General features: G+C 42.8%; 1 protein-coding gene across 4 annotated transcripts in view; it reads right to left on the bottom strand.

Annotated features, from left to right (window-relative positions):
* The window catches only part of LOC140739940 (solute carrier family 12 member 2-like), a 76,458-nt gene that overhangs the window by 29,522 nt on the left and 32,664 nt on the right, over positions 1–14,272 (bottom strand). For 3 of the 4 annotated variants that reach the window (XM_073068633.1, XM_073068635.1, XM_073068636.1), the window contains 6 exons: positions 13,743–13,827; positions 11,558–11,712; positions 4,249–4,356; positions 3,493–3,616; positions 2,772–2,873; positions 1,534–1,689 (listed from right to left, as the gene is read on the bottom strand). In XM_073068633.1, coding sequence (XP_072924734.1) covers positions 1,534–1,689; positions 2,772–2,873; positions 3,493–3,616; positions 4,249–4,356; positions 11,558–11,712; positions 13,743–13,827 — 730 coding nt within the window. The remainder of the gene's footprint in view (positions 1–1,533; positions 1,690–2,771; positions 2,874–3,492; positions 3,617–4,248; positions 4,357–11,557; positions 11,713–13,742; positions 13,828–14,272) is intronic. The other variant, XM_073068634.1, reaches the window with a different exon arrangement.

A 14,272-nucleotide genomic window follows, 5' to 3' on the forward strand; every position in this document is an offset into this window, starting at 1 on the left:
AACAGTCCTTCCAGGTGAGGCAACACTACAGTTGTGAGTCTGTTGGGATAATCTATTGCATCCGGTGCTCCCTGTGCGGCCTCCTCTACATCAGTAAGACCCGACGCAGATTGGGGGAACGCTTCATCGAGCACCTCCACTCCATCCGCCACGACAGGATCTCCCGGTTGCCACCCACTTCAACTCTGCTTCACTTTCCCATTCAGGTATGTCCATACATGGCCTCCTCTACTGCCATGATGAGGCCAAACTCAGGTTGGAGGAACAACACCTCATATACCGTCTGGGTAGTCTCCAGCCCCTTGGTATGAACATTGAATTCTCCAACTTCCGGTAATTCCCTCCCTTCCCTTCCCCCATTCCACTTTCACTCTGCCTCCTTCTCCAGTTGCCTATCACCTACCTCATGGTTCCACCTCCTTCTACTACCCATAGTGCTTTCCCCTTACATTCCTTCTTCACCTTTCCTGCCTATCCCCTCCCTGCTTCCCCTCACCCACCCCTTGATCGTTCCCCTTACTGGTTTTTCACCTGGCACCTACCAGCCTTCTCCTTCCCACCCTCCCGCCACCTTCTTTATAGGGCCCCTGTCCCCTCCCTCTTCAGTTCTGACGAAGGGTCTCGGCCCAAAACATTGACTGCTCGTTTCCACGGATGCTGCCCGACCTGCTGAGTTCCTCCAGCGTGTTGTGCGTGTTGCTCCAGCTCCTCACAGCTTTCAGAATTATTCCAAAGGGTAGCTTGCTAAATGAACTACTTTTTTTTAAAATGCAGTGACCAAGTTTGTTAAGAACAGGTTTATCCTCTGGTGCTTGCCCATACATCAATTTCCAATGACTGCTCTGAAATCTTGTTACTTGTAATTCCTCCCAGCTCTAGTCCCAAGCCTCCCTTACCTCAAATATTTTTCTCACCTGCTCTGCACTCTAAATCCATATCGTAACAGTATACATTCAGACAGATCACACGGGAAGTGTTATCACAGCTAACAATCCGGTGAAATGGCTCATTTAAATGACAGGCCAATATATACTTGGGATAACTTTGCAGTCCAGGAGGGATCCAGAGTGTGACAAACCCTTCAGTGGGAGAGTTAGGACACTGGTGGAAATGCGGTAAGGTGTGGAGAGGTGGCTTAATTGACCCCATTATTCTGTTGATCTGATATGAGTCTCAGGGCTGCCATAATGCAACTGAGGAAAAAGTTCATTCAACAGTAACAGACAGATTGTTAAGCCTTATGCACACAATGCATCAGCTATAGATAGTTCATTAAATTCATCAAACAGGGATTCTAAACATCAGAGAAATAGGAAAACACAGGGAGTGAGACAGAGTATAGGTAATTTACTGAGGGCGTTGCACACTATAGCCAAGTTATTCAACTCATTGGACTCTCCTCTTTAACCAGGAGGATGCTATTTATGATTCTATTTCAGTGGTATTTCTGCGGCTCCCCTTTGAGCAAGTGGAGAGCTTTAGAAATACCGGACATACTATGCCTCTGGTGTGCCTTGCCTTACAGCCTCTTACCTGGCTTCTTGTAGGTGACGTAAATGTAAAGGCTCAGGGTGAGGCCGCAGGTGAGCAGTGCAGCCTGCCAGTTAATGAGGAACATCACTCCACAGCACAGCCCCGCTCCAAAGAGGGATACCCACAGATTGTAATATTTAAACGCGGGGCGCCAGCCTGTATAATAGAGCGAAGAGACAAAATAACCACCTAATTATAGTGAACAGCTTTGGTAAAGTTCCATAGGTCTGGGCACCAGTTTCTTTAATGAAGCATGTATTGATACGTAGAAAGATATTCTGGTAAGAGCTTAACAGGAGGAGGTGAAGGAGGGTTTTGTGAGGCAAAGTATGTCAGTATTGAATCACATAATCTGAATAAACATAGATTCTGCAAATTCTACACATCAAATAGACCCTGTCCAGCATTAACAACATGAAGGAGACTGCACAGTTTAGTATGGAAAGAGGGAGCATAAGAAATCACAGAAATGTCTTTTAAATGTCATTGTTAAAGTGGGCTGTTATATAAGGTTGGGGAGGTGATGGTGCTCTTCAAGGGGATAGTTGGAATGCTGGAAAGATGAGAACACAAAGAAGAGTTAGAATAACCTGCAGGAGAAGGCTGGCTGGATATCACAGGCTGATATCCTCACTCCTGATCCATCAAGCATTCTTCGCACCATGTACCTTAAACTCTACTCTCAAAGCACTGACTGTATCTCAAACCACTTCTTCTGCCTGGCTCAACACTGATAGATGGCACCTCGTTTCAGATTTTGTTCTTTTTGACAGATGTTCTTCTGCACTCTTAACCTTCTCAATTTTAATTTGTCTCCTGAGATTTGAACACAAAACCTCGTGACACAGCACAGGAAGAACCCTGAGCCATCGAGAGAATATACTCACTTCAACTGGAAAAGCTTCATCAAGATAAATCACAGAATTGGCATGATGCTGATAAAGGAAAAGCTGATAAAGGCTTTAACTGGGCATTTTTCAATCAATTCCAGCTAGCTTTGACTGATGGGGCTCCCAATGATTACCTCTCCTCTGCATAGTAGATGGAGTACAATACACTCCTTACACATAGATTGCGGGTGACCTGCCCTCTCTTGTCCCAAGCGTGGATAAATCTGGACAAGTATCTAAAAGTCTGCCAAGAACTTTTTACAATGATCATGCATTATTACTGAATCCACAAGAAGTAGACAAACTGCAGAAACAGTAATTACTACACCTTTATCCTCTATTCCATACCTGGAGATTTAGCCAATGACTCGTGAAAACAGGAGAAGTTAATCAGAGCATAAGATGCCAGGAAAAAGTTGGAAATTATGGGAGCGATTGTGTTCAGTTCAGCTGAAAACAAAGGAAAGAAATGGTTAGCGCCTTTTGTCAGTAAGCAGGATCAAATCTCCCATAGAACACAGTGGTAATTAAAAACCGGATAAAGGTTAATGAATGATCAGTTAATGAGCAATCCAAGCCTGTTGTACCAATTAATTTTCTTCATGCAATCTAAACTATAGGTAGATTATAATTTGCTTCAGGAAATGATGTAACATGTATTTTCCTTCTCTCTCCAAAATCTGTTCCATATCACTTGTTCCCCATACTCCCAGACCCTGAAATGTAGAATTCACCTCTTATTACTTTGGTAGGCATGGATTATCTCTAGGCTAACCAAATTATCTAATCATCACAATCCTGTGACACCAGGGTCCTGATCAGATATTTTGAGAAATCGAGTCAACCAGAAATGGATCTGAAGCTTAATGTTGCTCCTTTTTTTAAAATAGACTCATCCCTAAATTATCAATCTGAAGCTTGTCCAAAACAGTTTGTTATCAACAACTAGTGGAGGAATGGGATTAGAGGTAATATCACTTCCAGTACAACACCCATTTAACATTCATGGTAACTCCTTGTGCCCACAGTAGTAAGGTCCAATTAATATAAAAAATGTAGGCTGACTAACCAATCAGGATGAATGCCAATGCAATAAAGTATGTTAGAATATAGCCTCTCAAAGGCTCCTTATTCTTCCCATAACCAACTGAAAAGAAGTGGAGTCCAGGGTAAATCTTGTCCTTACACAGCGCCTAGGAGAAGAAGGTACTAGTTTAAACAATGCCCTTCAAACATTCAAAAACATTTATTAGTGTGCTCCCTTCTGAACCAACCAACCTACAATGGGCTCCTTACCCTCTTAGATAGTTTCTTGCATTTAGGAGTCTTAATCAGTGGAGGAGAGTGATTTGCCTCCTAATGAATGTTTTACTTCCCAAGATCTACTTGAGTTCTACATTTCAATAGCCATATATGAGATCACTCAACGGTTCAGTGGCCACAATCATTTGTGAATTTCTACTGTCAATCAATCCTTCTGAAATTTCAGAGAGAAGGGCAGTATTCTCTAACTTTGTTTGATGAAAGACAACAAAGGCTACCCATGAGTACAACCCCAATGGATACTAAATGATTTAGTGCAGTGTGAATTGAAAAGAATGGTTTACTTTCCATAGTTTCAAAAAAAGATCAAATTACATATTTCTTCATAAAAATATCTGCATTTTTGACATGCAACACAAGTCAATTTGCCAATGCAAACCATCTTGGCATTCATTGTGACCATCTCCTTCAATCTGAGCACATCGTTGGTTGTAAGAATGTTATTATGTGCTGCCACTGCACATTTGGCAAAAAGCCATCAGCCAGCATCTATTTTGCTCACCTGAAAAATCTTTGGTGCACTAACAAGAGAGGCCAGTGCCGATGAAAGGGTGGCTGAGAAAATCCCTGCGGTAATGAGGGGCCCAAACGCTGAAAACATGGTCATAACCTCAAGTGGAACAAAAGGGAGAAAACAAAATTTGAGTATGTGACATGTCAGCACCTGAAGTTGTCGCTGTCCACCAAGATTGTGTCAAAACTGAAACACAAACCACAGCAACATTTGACATATTAATTAAATGCATGCACAAAACTTCAGGATACAACACAGCAGCAACTTAACTGAGGGATTTCAATCTTTTTTTTTGTTGCTGAATTTGATGCTCACTCAGATGAAAGCTACGTGTACTACAGAATACTCACGTCGAACATACTACATCAAATAAAATACAATAGTTGCAGAGTAAAGCTCCTTTTACATTGTCCCAGATTAGATGTAACATGGGAAAGCTACCATGTACACCTGCCTCTACTCTACCCAGTGTGCCTTAGCTCTAAACTGAGACTAGGACATCCCTCCATAATCAGAACATTGGCTGTGATTTCCCACAGCAGCCCTTCTGCATCAGTAGATCCATATCATTGGCACTGTACTCGGTCTTTCAGGCAGACCTGAATTTGAAGTTGTTTCTAAATGGCATGTCACCGCACAATTCATTTCATCATCCAATACCCCTGAGTACACTCAATTCATGATGCAATAAGTCATCTTTGATCCAGAAGAACTGGGCAAGGAAGACATGAGTTGGTTAACTTCACTTCTTCAACCTGTGGAGAATCAGCATGGAGGTTTCCTGACCACATTATTAGAAATCAGAAGATCGAAACATTTGTATGGCATATCCCCAAAGCATTTTATAAGTGCTTTTTATAAGTAACCAAGGAGGGTGGAGGTAAGGAAAGAGTCAGCATGGAGCTAACGAATGTAAAAAGGTCTTAAGTGAATTGTAATTGGAGAATTCGGGCAAGGGTTCCATGAAGTTCTAGAGCATGTGCTTGGTAGAAAGGAGATACCAGATGTCTGGGAGCATCTTCATGGTTATCACGGACTTCATCAAGGCATTTATTGATGAGTTGTGAACCCACAGAGTCATAGAAACATAGAAAATAGGTGCAGGAGTAGGCCATTCGGCCCTTCGAGCCTGCACCACCATTCAGTATGATCATGGCTGATCATCCAACTCAGAACCTTGTACCTGCTTTCGCTGCATACCCCCCGATCCCTTTAGCCACAAGGGTCATATCTAACTTCCTCTTAAATATAGCCAATGAAACAGCCTCAACTGTTTCCTTTGGCAGAGAATTCCACAGATTCACCACTCTCTGTGTGAAGAAGTTTTTCCTCATCTCAGTCCTAAAAGGCTTCCCCTTTATCCTTAAACTGTGACCCCTTGTTCTGGACTTCCCAACATCGGAAACAATCTTCCTGCATCTAGCCTGTCCAATCCCTTTAGAATTTTATACGTTTCAATAAGATCTCCCTTCAATCGTCTAAATTCCAGCGAGTATAAGCCTAGTCGATCCAGTCTTTCTTCATATGAAAGTCCTGCCATCCCAGGAATCAATCTGGAGAACCTTCTTTGTACTCCCTCTATGGCAAGAATGTCTTTCCTCAGATCAGGGGACCAAAACTGCACACAATACTCTAGGTGCGGTCTCACTAAGGCCTTGTACAACTGCAGTAGAACCTCCCTGCTCCTGTACTCAAATCCTTTTGCTATGAATGCCAACATACCATCCAGAGTCACCCAGAGTCTTCCCCAACCAGAAGTTCTTGAATGAACCAAGAGATCTGCAAGCTGCTGAGGATCTTATACAGTGTTATCCAAATCTGGTGATCCAGGAAAGTACAAGAATTCCAGGTATGATCTCCAGAGACACCATCTCACATGCAAACTTGAAACTCAGAACAATGCTTGACAGCTGTGGCTGGGCTTGAATGCCATCACCTTCTACAAAGCAAAACCATAAGGTTTCCCATAAGTGACCATAAGGTTTCCCTCCCAGATAAACTCAATGCCTTTTATGCTCACTTTGAGCAACAAAACATGGACGTACCTTCACAAACTTGCAAAGTCCCCAGTCACACTGTGATTTCAGTCTCTGAGGTTGATACAAGACCATCCTTCAGTAGGGTGAACGCACAGAAAGTATCTGACTCAGACAGCGTACCTAGCCAAGTACTAAAGACCTGTGTTGATGAGCTGGCTGGAGTGTTCACTGACATGTTTAACCTTTCTGTTCAGCAGTCTAAAGTACCACTTGCTTCAAGCTTCAATCATATTGGTACCCAGAACATGGTAACCTGCCTCAATGACTATCGTTCAGTAGCACTGACATCCACTGTGATGAAGTGCTTTGAGAGGTTGGTGATGAAACATATTGACTCCCACTTGAGGAGCAACTTGGATCCACTCCAATTTGTCTACCGTCACAAAAGGTCAACAGCAGATGCCATTTCATTGGCTTTTCACTCAGCCGTGGAATATCTGGAAAGCCAACATACACACATCAGAGCGCTCTTCACTGACTACAGCTCGTCATTCAACACCATCATCTCCACAAAACTAATCAATGAGCTCCAAGACCTAGGCCTCAATACCTCCTCATGCAACTGAATACTTGCAGACCTCACTCAGTTCAGATTGGCAGCAACATCTCCCCCACATCACCATCAGCACAAGTGCACCACAAAACTGTGCTTAGCCCCCTGCTCTACTCGCTTTATACTTAAGTCTGTGAAGTTAAGTACACCTTCAATGCCATGTTCAAGTTCACTGACAACCCACTACTGTTAGCTGAATCAAAGGTGGTGACGAATTGACAAACAGGAGGGAGATTTAAAATTTGGTTGAGTGGTGCCCACAACAACAAGCTCTCACTCAATGTCAGCAAAACCAAAGAACTGATTATTGACTACAAGACAAAGAAATTGGGGGTACATGAGCCAGTGCTCATTATGGGATCAGGGGCAGGGAGTGTCAATAATTTTAAATTATTGGGCATTATCATGTCAGAGGATCTGTCGTGGGATCGTTATGTAAATGCCATTTCAAAGAAAGCACGCCAGTGCCCCTCATAGAAGTTCCTTCTGATTAGCATGTGTTACGAATGTGGAGCAACTCTGAGGGGCCAAAGGGTGCAAAGTCGCCCCCTCCTTTTTGAGAATCACAAGATCGCTATTATTTCGGGTCTGAGACCCAGGAAATGAGAGAGATACACCGCATGTCAGTAATGAGAGAGACACGGGAACAGCAAAGGCAGATATTATAGACACCGCAGAATACACAAGGTTTGGAATGTCTCCTGACACAAGCGGAACGGAACCACTGATTACTGCTATTGTCTCTTGGAGAAGGAATTGTGTATTGAGTACTGTACTATTCATTGAAACCCCTCAGGGGACAACCAGAGTGGTCTGGTTAAGGGATTGCATCATCCCAACCTGATTGACATCTGAGACCCCGTGAGTGAGGATAAAAGACGGGTCTAGGGAACACCCCCCAGACACACCAGGAGAAACGTACGAGACCGGTGGGGGGCTTGTGTGTGTGTCCATCCTTGCCTGGGTGGCAAGTCCTCCACGGAACGGTCTAGCTAAAGGACGGATACGGATCAAGACCGTACCAAGGAAAGTCGGCAAGTTATTCTTCTATTTTTTTCTCTCTCTCTCCAACAATTGCAACACAGCGACGAATAAACGGCTGCAGCCTGTATGAACTGAAATGAACTTTAGATTTCCATCGGACAATTCATTATCCCCTAGACAACGATAGAGCTTATTTCTTATTGATTATTACTATACCCGCACTTTTAGGTTTAGTATTGACGACGTATATTATCTGTATATTTGCATTGATATTATTTTTGTATATTTTTACTAATAAATACTGTTAAAAATAGTATCATCAGACTCCAACGGACGTCTCTATCTTTGCTGGTAAGTAACCCAGTTACGGCGTTCATAACACATGTCATCGAAAACTCTGACAATCTTCTATAGAGGCACAATGAAAAGTATCCTGACTGTTAGCATCACAGTGTGGTATGGAAAAACTAACACCCAAGAATGGAGAAGTCCAAAACTAATGGTGGATACGCCCACTTCATCGTCACAAGCAACCAACATCCATCAAGGACCTCCACCATCCAGGCTCTCTTCTCACTGCTACCATCAGGAGCCTTAGGTCCCATATCTGCAGGTTCAGGAACAGTTATTACCCTTCAACCGTCATGTTCCTTAACCAGCTCGGACATCTTCACTCACCACAACACCAAACTAATCATTGAACACAATCTTTGGACTCATTTTCAAGGACTCTACAACTCAAGTTCTCAGTTTTATTTATTTACATATTTATTATTATTATTATTGTTTTGTTTTTATTTTTTCTCAGCTCAAGCTGGGAAAACCTGAGGTATGGGCATAGCCAAGCACGCTCATTTCTCAATTGTTAGGAACTTAAAGACTATTCTCATGGTGTTTAGTATCGTGTCTTTCTGGAGGTTTACATAAACATCGCATTGTAGGGCTAATTGTTTAATGCTATGGAGTAGTGATTTTGGGATGATACCAGTCTGTAGATATTAGTATAGGGACAATATATAACCTGTTCATGTTCCATAGATATTCAATTTCCTCTTTTAATTCAGCATATTACTGGTGTTTTTCGCTTATTGATTTCTGTGCTATATGTGTTTGGAATGGCTATATCTATTAAATAAGTTTTTCTTACTTGTTTATCCTGTAATATTGTATTTGGATGATTATTATGGATTGTCCTATCTGTAATAATAGATCAGTCATAATATAATTTGTAGGATTTGGACTCTAAAACTAGATCACGCTTGTATTTAGTCAAGTATGGTATTATTATTATTATTACTATTACAACTTGCTTCATTTTCTATTTGCACAATCTGACAGTCTTTTGTGTGTAGTTTTTAATTGATTCTATTGTACTCCTTTATTCTACTCTGAATGCCTGCAAGGAATTGAATCTCAGGGTAGTATTTGGTGACACACACGTAGTTTGATAATAAATATACTTTGAATGTTGGATGTTTGATCAAAGTTAAAGCTGATTGATGAGATATTTCTCAAGCTGCTATGAAAGATAAGGAATAAGATTATCGAGGTCCTGACAGATTTTAAAATCTCACTGGGCACAGGGAAAGTACCAGATTACTAAAAGACAGCAAATACAGTCACTTTATTCAAGGGCAGCGGGAATAAACCAGTTACAATCCTGCAGCTATGATGTTGATGGTAGGGACATTAATGGAATAAAATTCTGAGATAGGATTAATCATACTTGGAAAGACAGGAACTAATCGAAGATAATCAACTTGACTTAATTAGGTGAATGATGTGAATGAACTTTTCAAAAGTACAAAAATGCATTACTGAGGGAAGTGTGGTTAATATAATCTACAGAGACTTCATTAAGACTTTTAAAAAGATTCCTCATGGGAAATTGATCTGAAGGGCTAGGGCCAATGGGCCAATGGGGTCCAAAAATGTCTTGGGTAGTAGAAGACAAAGGGTAAAGGTGCAGAGATGTTTTGTGATTGGAAGCTTGTGACCAGTGATACCACAGGGAGCAATATTGGACCCTTGCTGTATGTTATACACATGACTAATTTGAACATGAATGGTGGGGCTATGATTAGTAAATTTACCAAAGGTACAACATTTTATAGTTATAGGATAACTATAGGCTGTTGGGTGATGTTGATCAGTTGGTAAGGTAGGCAGGGCAATAGCAGATGAACTTTAACCCTGATGAGTTTGAGGTGATACACATTTGGAGGACCAATAAGGGTGGGGTAAGCACAATGAATGGTAGGTCACCAAGGAGTAGTGGGGAACAGAGAGACCTTGGAATGCAAGCCCAATGATCCCTGAGGGCAAATGTACAAGTGGATAAAGTTGGTGAAAAAGAGCACCTAGTATATAAACCAGATAAGTTATACTAAACTATATAAACATTGATTAGGACACAGCAAGAATTCTCTGTACTGTTCTGGTCATCACGCTCCAGAAAGGTTACGAAAGCACTGAAGAGTGAGTAGTGGAGATTTTCCAGGATGTTGCTTGGGATGGAGCATTTCTGTTACAAGGAAAAAACGGATTTATATTCCTGGGAACACAGGAGGAGGAGGGGGATAAAGTGATAGCCATACAATTTTATGAGGGGCACAGATAGTGTAGATGGTTGGAAACTTCCACCTATAGCAGAGGTAACCTGATATAGAGGATCTAGGTACAGGGTAAGGCACGTGAAGTTCAGATGAAGTTAGGTGAAATGAAATTCCACCAAGAGGGTGACTGGAATCTGGAACACTGCCTGAATGACTGAGGGGGGAGGGAGGTCAAGTACAACATTTAAGCAGTAGTTAGGTACACACTTGAATAGATAATACACTAAGGCTACAGACCAAGAGCTGGAAAATGGGATTAATATACACTCAGTGGCCACTTTATTAGATACACCTGCTTGTTAATGCAAATATTTAATCAGCCAATCAAACGGCAGCAACTCTGCATAAAAGCATGCAGACATGGTCAAGAGGATTAATTGTTGTTCATCAGAATGGGGAAGAAATGTGATCTTAGTGACTTTGACTGTGGAATGGTTGTTGGTGCCAGACAGGGTGGTTTGAGTATCACAGAAGTTGCGGATCTCCTGGGATTTTCAAGCTCAACGGTTCGGTGCAGAGAATGGTGCAGCAGTTCTGTGGGGGAAAATGCCTTGTTAATGAGAGGTCAGAGGAGAATGAGCTGACAGGAAGGCAACAGTAACTCAAATAGCCATGTGTTACAACAGTGGTGTGCAGAAGAGCATCTCTGAATGCACAATATCAAGCCTAGAAGTAGGTGAGCTACCAGCAGAAGACCCCAAACATACACCCTGCATCCACGTTATTAAAAACAGGAGGCACCCCACAAAGGGGCCACTGAGTGTAGATAGGATCATTGATGGTAAGTATGAATAAGGTGGGATTCTTGACAATTTTTGCTTTTGTTGTTCTTATTTCTTTGCCCTTCTTGTCAATTGGTTGTTCGTTGCACAGAGATCGTCTATAATGCTTGGGAGGCACATAGATTAATTAGGAAACAGACACAACTTTGTAGAAAAAGAGTCCAGCGGTTCAGATTCTTGTTCCAAGAAAAGTTTTGAACTAACTTGAAAGTCAATGGTGATGAGTTGTGTCCAACAGTCACTGCAAACTCCCAGGTCCTTTGCAGGCACATAAACATACAGGCACCTCTAATCTTTTAAAGGATGCAATGTCTGTTTACTCACCTGAAAGTTGTTCATCAGACCATATTCACACCTCCTCTCTGTGCAGGAAGAGAAGTTAAACCCCAGGGTACAGGCTGTGGTAGAACAGTTAGTCACTGCATCACGTGTCAGCATGTCAGTCAAGTTCCCTGTAGCAAAGCGTACAATGCAGGAAGCTGGTTTTAAAAAAAAAACAAGAAGTGAAAGAGAAGAGTAAATAATAAATAAATATAACAAATGAATTAGAAGCAGGAGCTGCCCATCAGCTCCTCTGCCTGTTCTGCTTTTCAGTGAGGCTGTGGTCAATCTTTCACTTCACAGCCCCTTTCCTGCAGTAATCCCATATTCCTGGATCCTCTATGAACCAATCAGTTTTGATCTCTGTTTTGAATACTGGGCCTTCATTTCCTCAAGAAGAAAATTCCAGAAATCCTCTACCTTCTGTTTTTCCTCAATTCATTCTGAATGGCTGATATTTAACATTCTATCAAGACCCTATTTAATTGGAACAGTGCATCTCTGCTCTAATATTGAAATCCTCTTTCAATAAAGGCCAACATATTCTTTGTCTTCTGTGTAAGAGTGAGAGAGACGTGGTGAGGAAAGCTTCTTAGAGGCAGATTTTACTTAACTTTGTAGGAAAGATTCCAATGGTTCATTTTCTTGTTCCAAGGGAAGTTACAACTAACTGGAAAGTCAGTGATGGTGAGTTTTGTCCTCCAGTCACTGCAAACCCCAGGTTCTTCTGTTCATCAGGTCTGACACCACCAAAGGTTCTTGTGAATTCTGTCACCTGAGATTCTACTCAATTAGGTAAAGAACACAGCTGAGAAAAACTGCGTGTGCTGGAAATCCAAAGCAACGCACACAAGATGCTGGAGGAAGTCCGCAGGCCAGGCAGGGTCTATGGAAAAGAGTAAACGGTCGACGTTTCGGCCCGAGACCCTTCATCAGGACTGGGGAGAAAAAGATGAGAAGTTATAGAAGGTGGGGGGAGAGGAGGAAGAAGCATAAGGTGGGAGGTGATAGTTGAAACCAGGAGAGAGGGAGGGGTGAAGTCAAGAACTGTGAAGTCGATTGGTGAAAGTGATAAAGGGCTGATAAAGTGATAAAGTGATAAAGTGAAGGGGAAATCTGATAAGAGAGGGTAGAGGGCCATGGAAGAAAGGGAAAGGGATGAGCAGCACAGTGAGGTGATGGGGTGGAAAGGAGATAAGGTAAGAGAAGTGGGGGAATAGTGAAGGGGGGGCATTACTTTTCTGCTTTCTGCAGTGATCACTCCCTACGCCGACTCCTTTGTCTATTCATCCCTCCCCAGTAATCTCCCTCCTGGTACTTATCCTTGCAAATGGAACAAGTGCCACACCTGCCCCTACCCCTCCTCTTTTTCACTGCCATTCAGGGCCCCAGACAGTCCTTCCAGGTGAAGGGACATTTCATCTGTGGGTCTGTTGACTAGTGTAAGTGGTAGGGTCTGTATCTGGTGATGCCAGTGTGACCTCCTGTATGTCAGTGATACCCAACATAGATTGGGAGACTGCTTCACCAAGCACCTACATTCCGTCTGCCATAAAATGCGGGATCTCCCGGTGGCCACCCATTTTAATTCCCTTTCCCATTCCATCATGTCAGTCCATGGCCTCCTCTACCGCCATGATGAAGCCACACTCAGGTTGGAGGAGTAACACCTTATATTCCATCTGGGTAGCCTCCAACCTGATGTCATGAACATCGATTTCTCAAACTTCTGGTAATGCCTCCCCCTTCACCATTCCCCATTCCTGTTTCCTGCTCTCACCTTATCCCCTCAGCCACCAACACCTCCCTCCTTCCTTTCTCTCATGGTCTTCTGCCCTCTCCTAACAGATTCCCCCTTCTCCAGCCCTTTATCTTTTCCACCAATCGACTTCCCAGCTCTTCACCTCTCCCCCTCTCCCAGAATCATCGACCACCTTATGCTCATCCTCCTCTCCCCACACCTTCTTGCACTGACTTCTCTTGTTTTTCTCCCCCACTCCTGATGAAGGGTCTCGGCCTGAAACGTCGACTGTTTACTCTTTTCCACAGATGTTGCCTGGCCTGCTGAGTTCCTCCAGCATTGTGTGTGATGCTCAGTAAAACACGGGGTGCAAGATACAGTCACACAGAAGGTCCTTACGAGAGGGGTTGGAGAAACGGGTAGGTGAGTTGGGCACGGAAAACACACCTGCAGAAATGGCCACTCCCAGGTACGTAGAAGATGTAATCAGAATTGCCAGGATCGTCCCCTTCGGAATAGCATCTTGTGGATCCTAGAAGCAAAGAGCAGAAGGAAAGAAAATGGGATGAAAGCCAGTACAGAGCACTGCTTATAGTTGATCAGGCACTTATTCCTGTTGGAATTCTGTGGTAAAATTACATCCTTTTGCAGCAGCTGTATCACCTGGCATCAGGACAGACAGAAGGTTCACCATGACTGGCCGTGGCAATTTCGACACCAGCTGCCTTGTCTTCCCCTCCAGCCTGTAAGAAACTGCAGTGTTCCCGTGGGGCAGCTATTCTCAGTCATACTGCATTTCAGCAACTTTTTAAAACATAACACTGATCAACACCGACATTGTAATAAAAGTCTCCTCAATTCAGATAGGGGGAGCAAACTGTACACACAAATACCCAGTGTGGTGTGTACAGAGACAGGAACTCTACACACCAATACCCAGTGTGGTGAGTACAGAGACAGGAACTCTACACACCAAT

The sequence above is a fragment of the Hemitrygon akajei genome, chromosome 16 (assembly GCF_048418815.1).
Source record: "Hemitrygon akajei chromosome 16, sHemAka1.3, whole genome shotgun sequence".
Lineage (NCBI taxonomy): Eukaryota > Metazoa > Chordata > Chondrichthyes > Myliobatiformes > Dasyatidae > Hemitrygon > Hemitrygon akajei.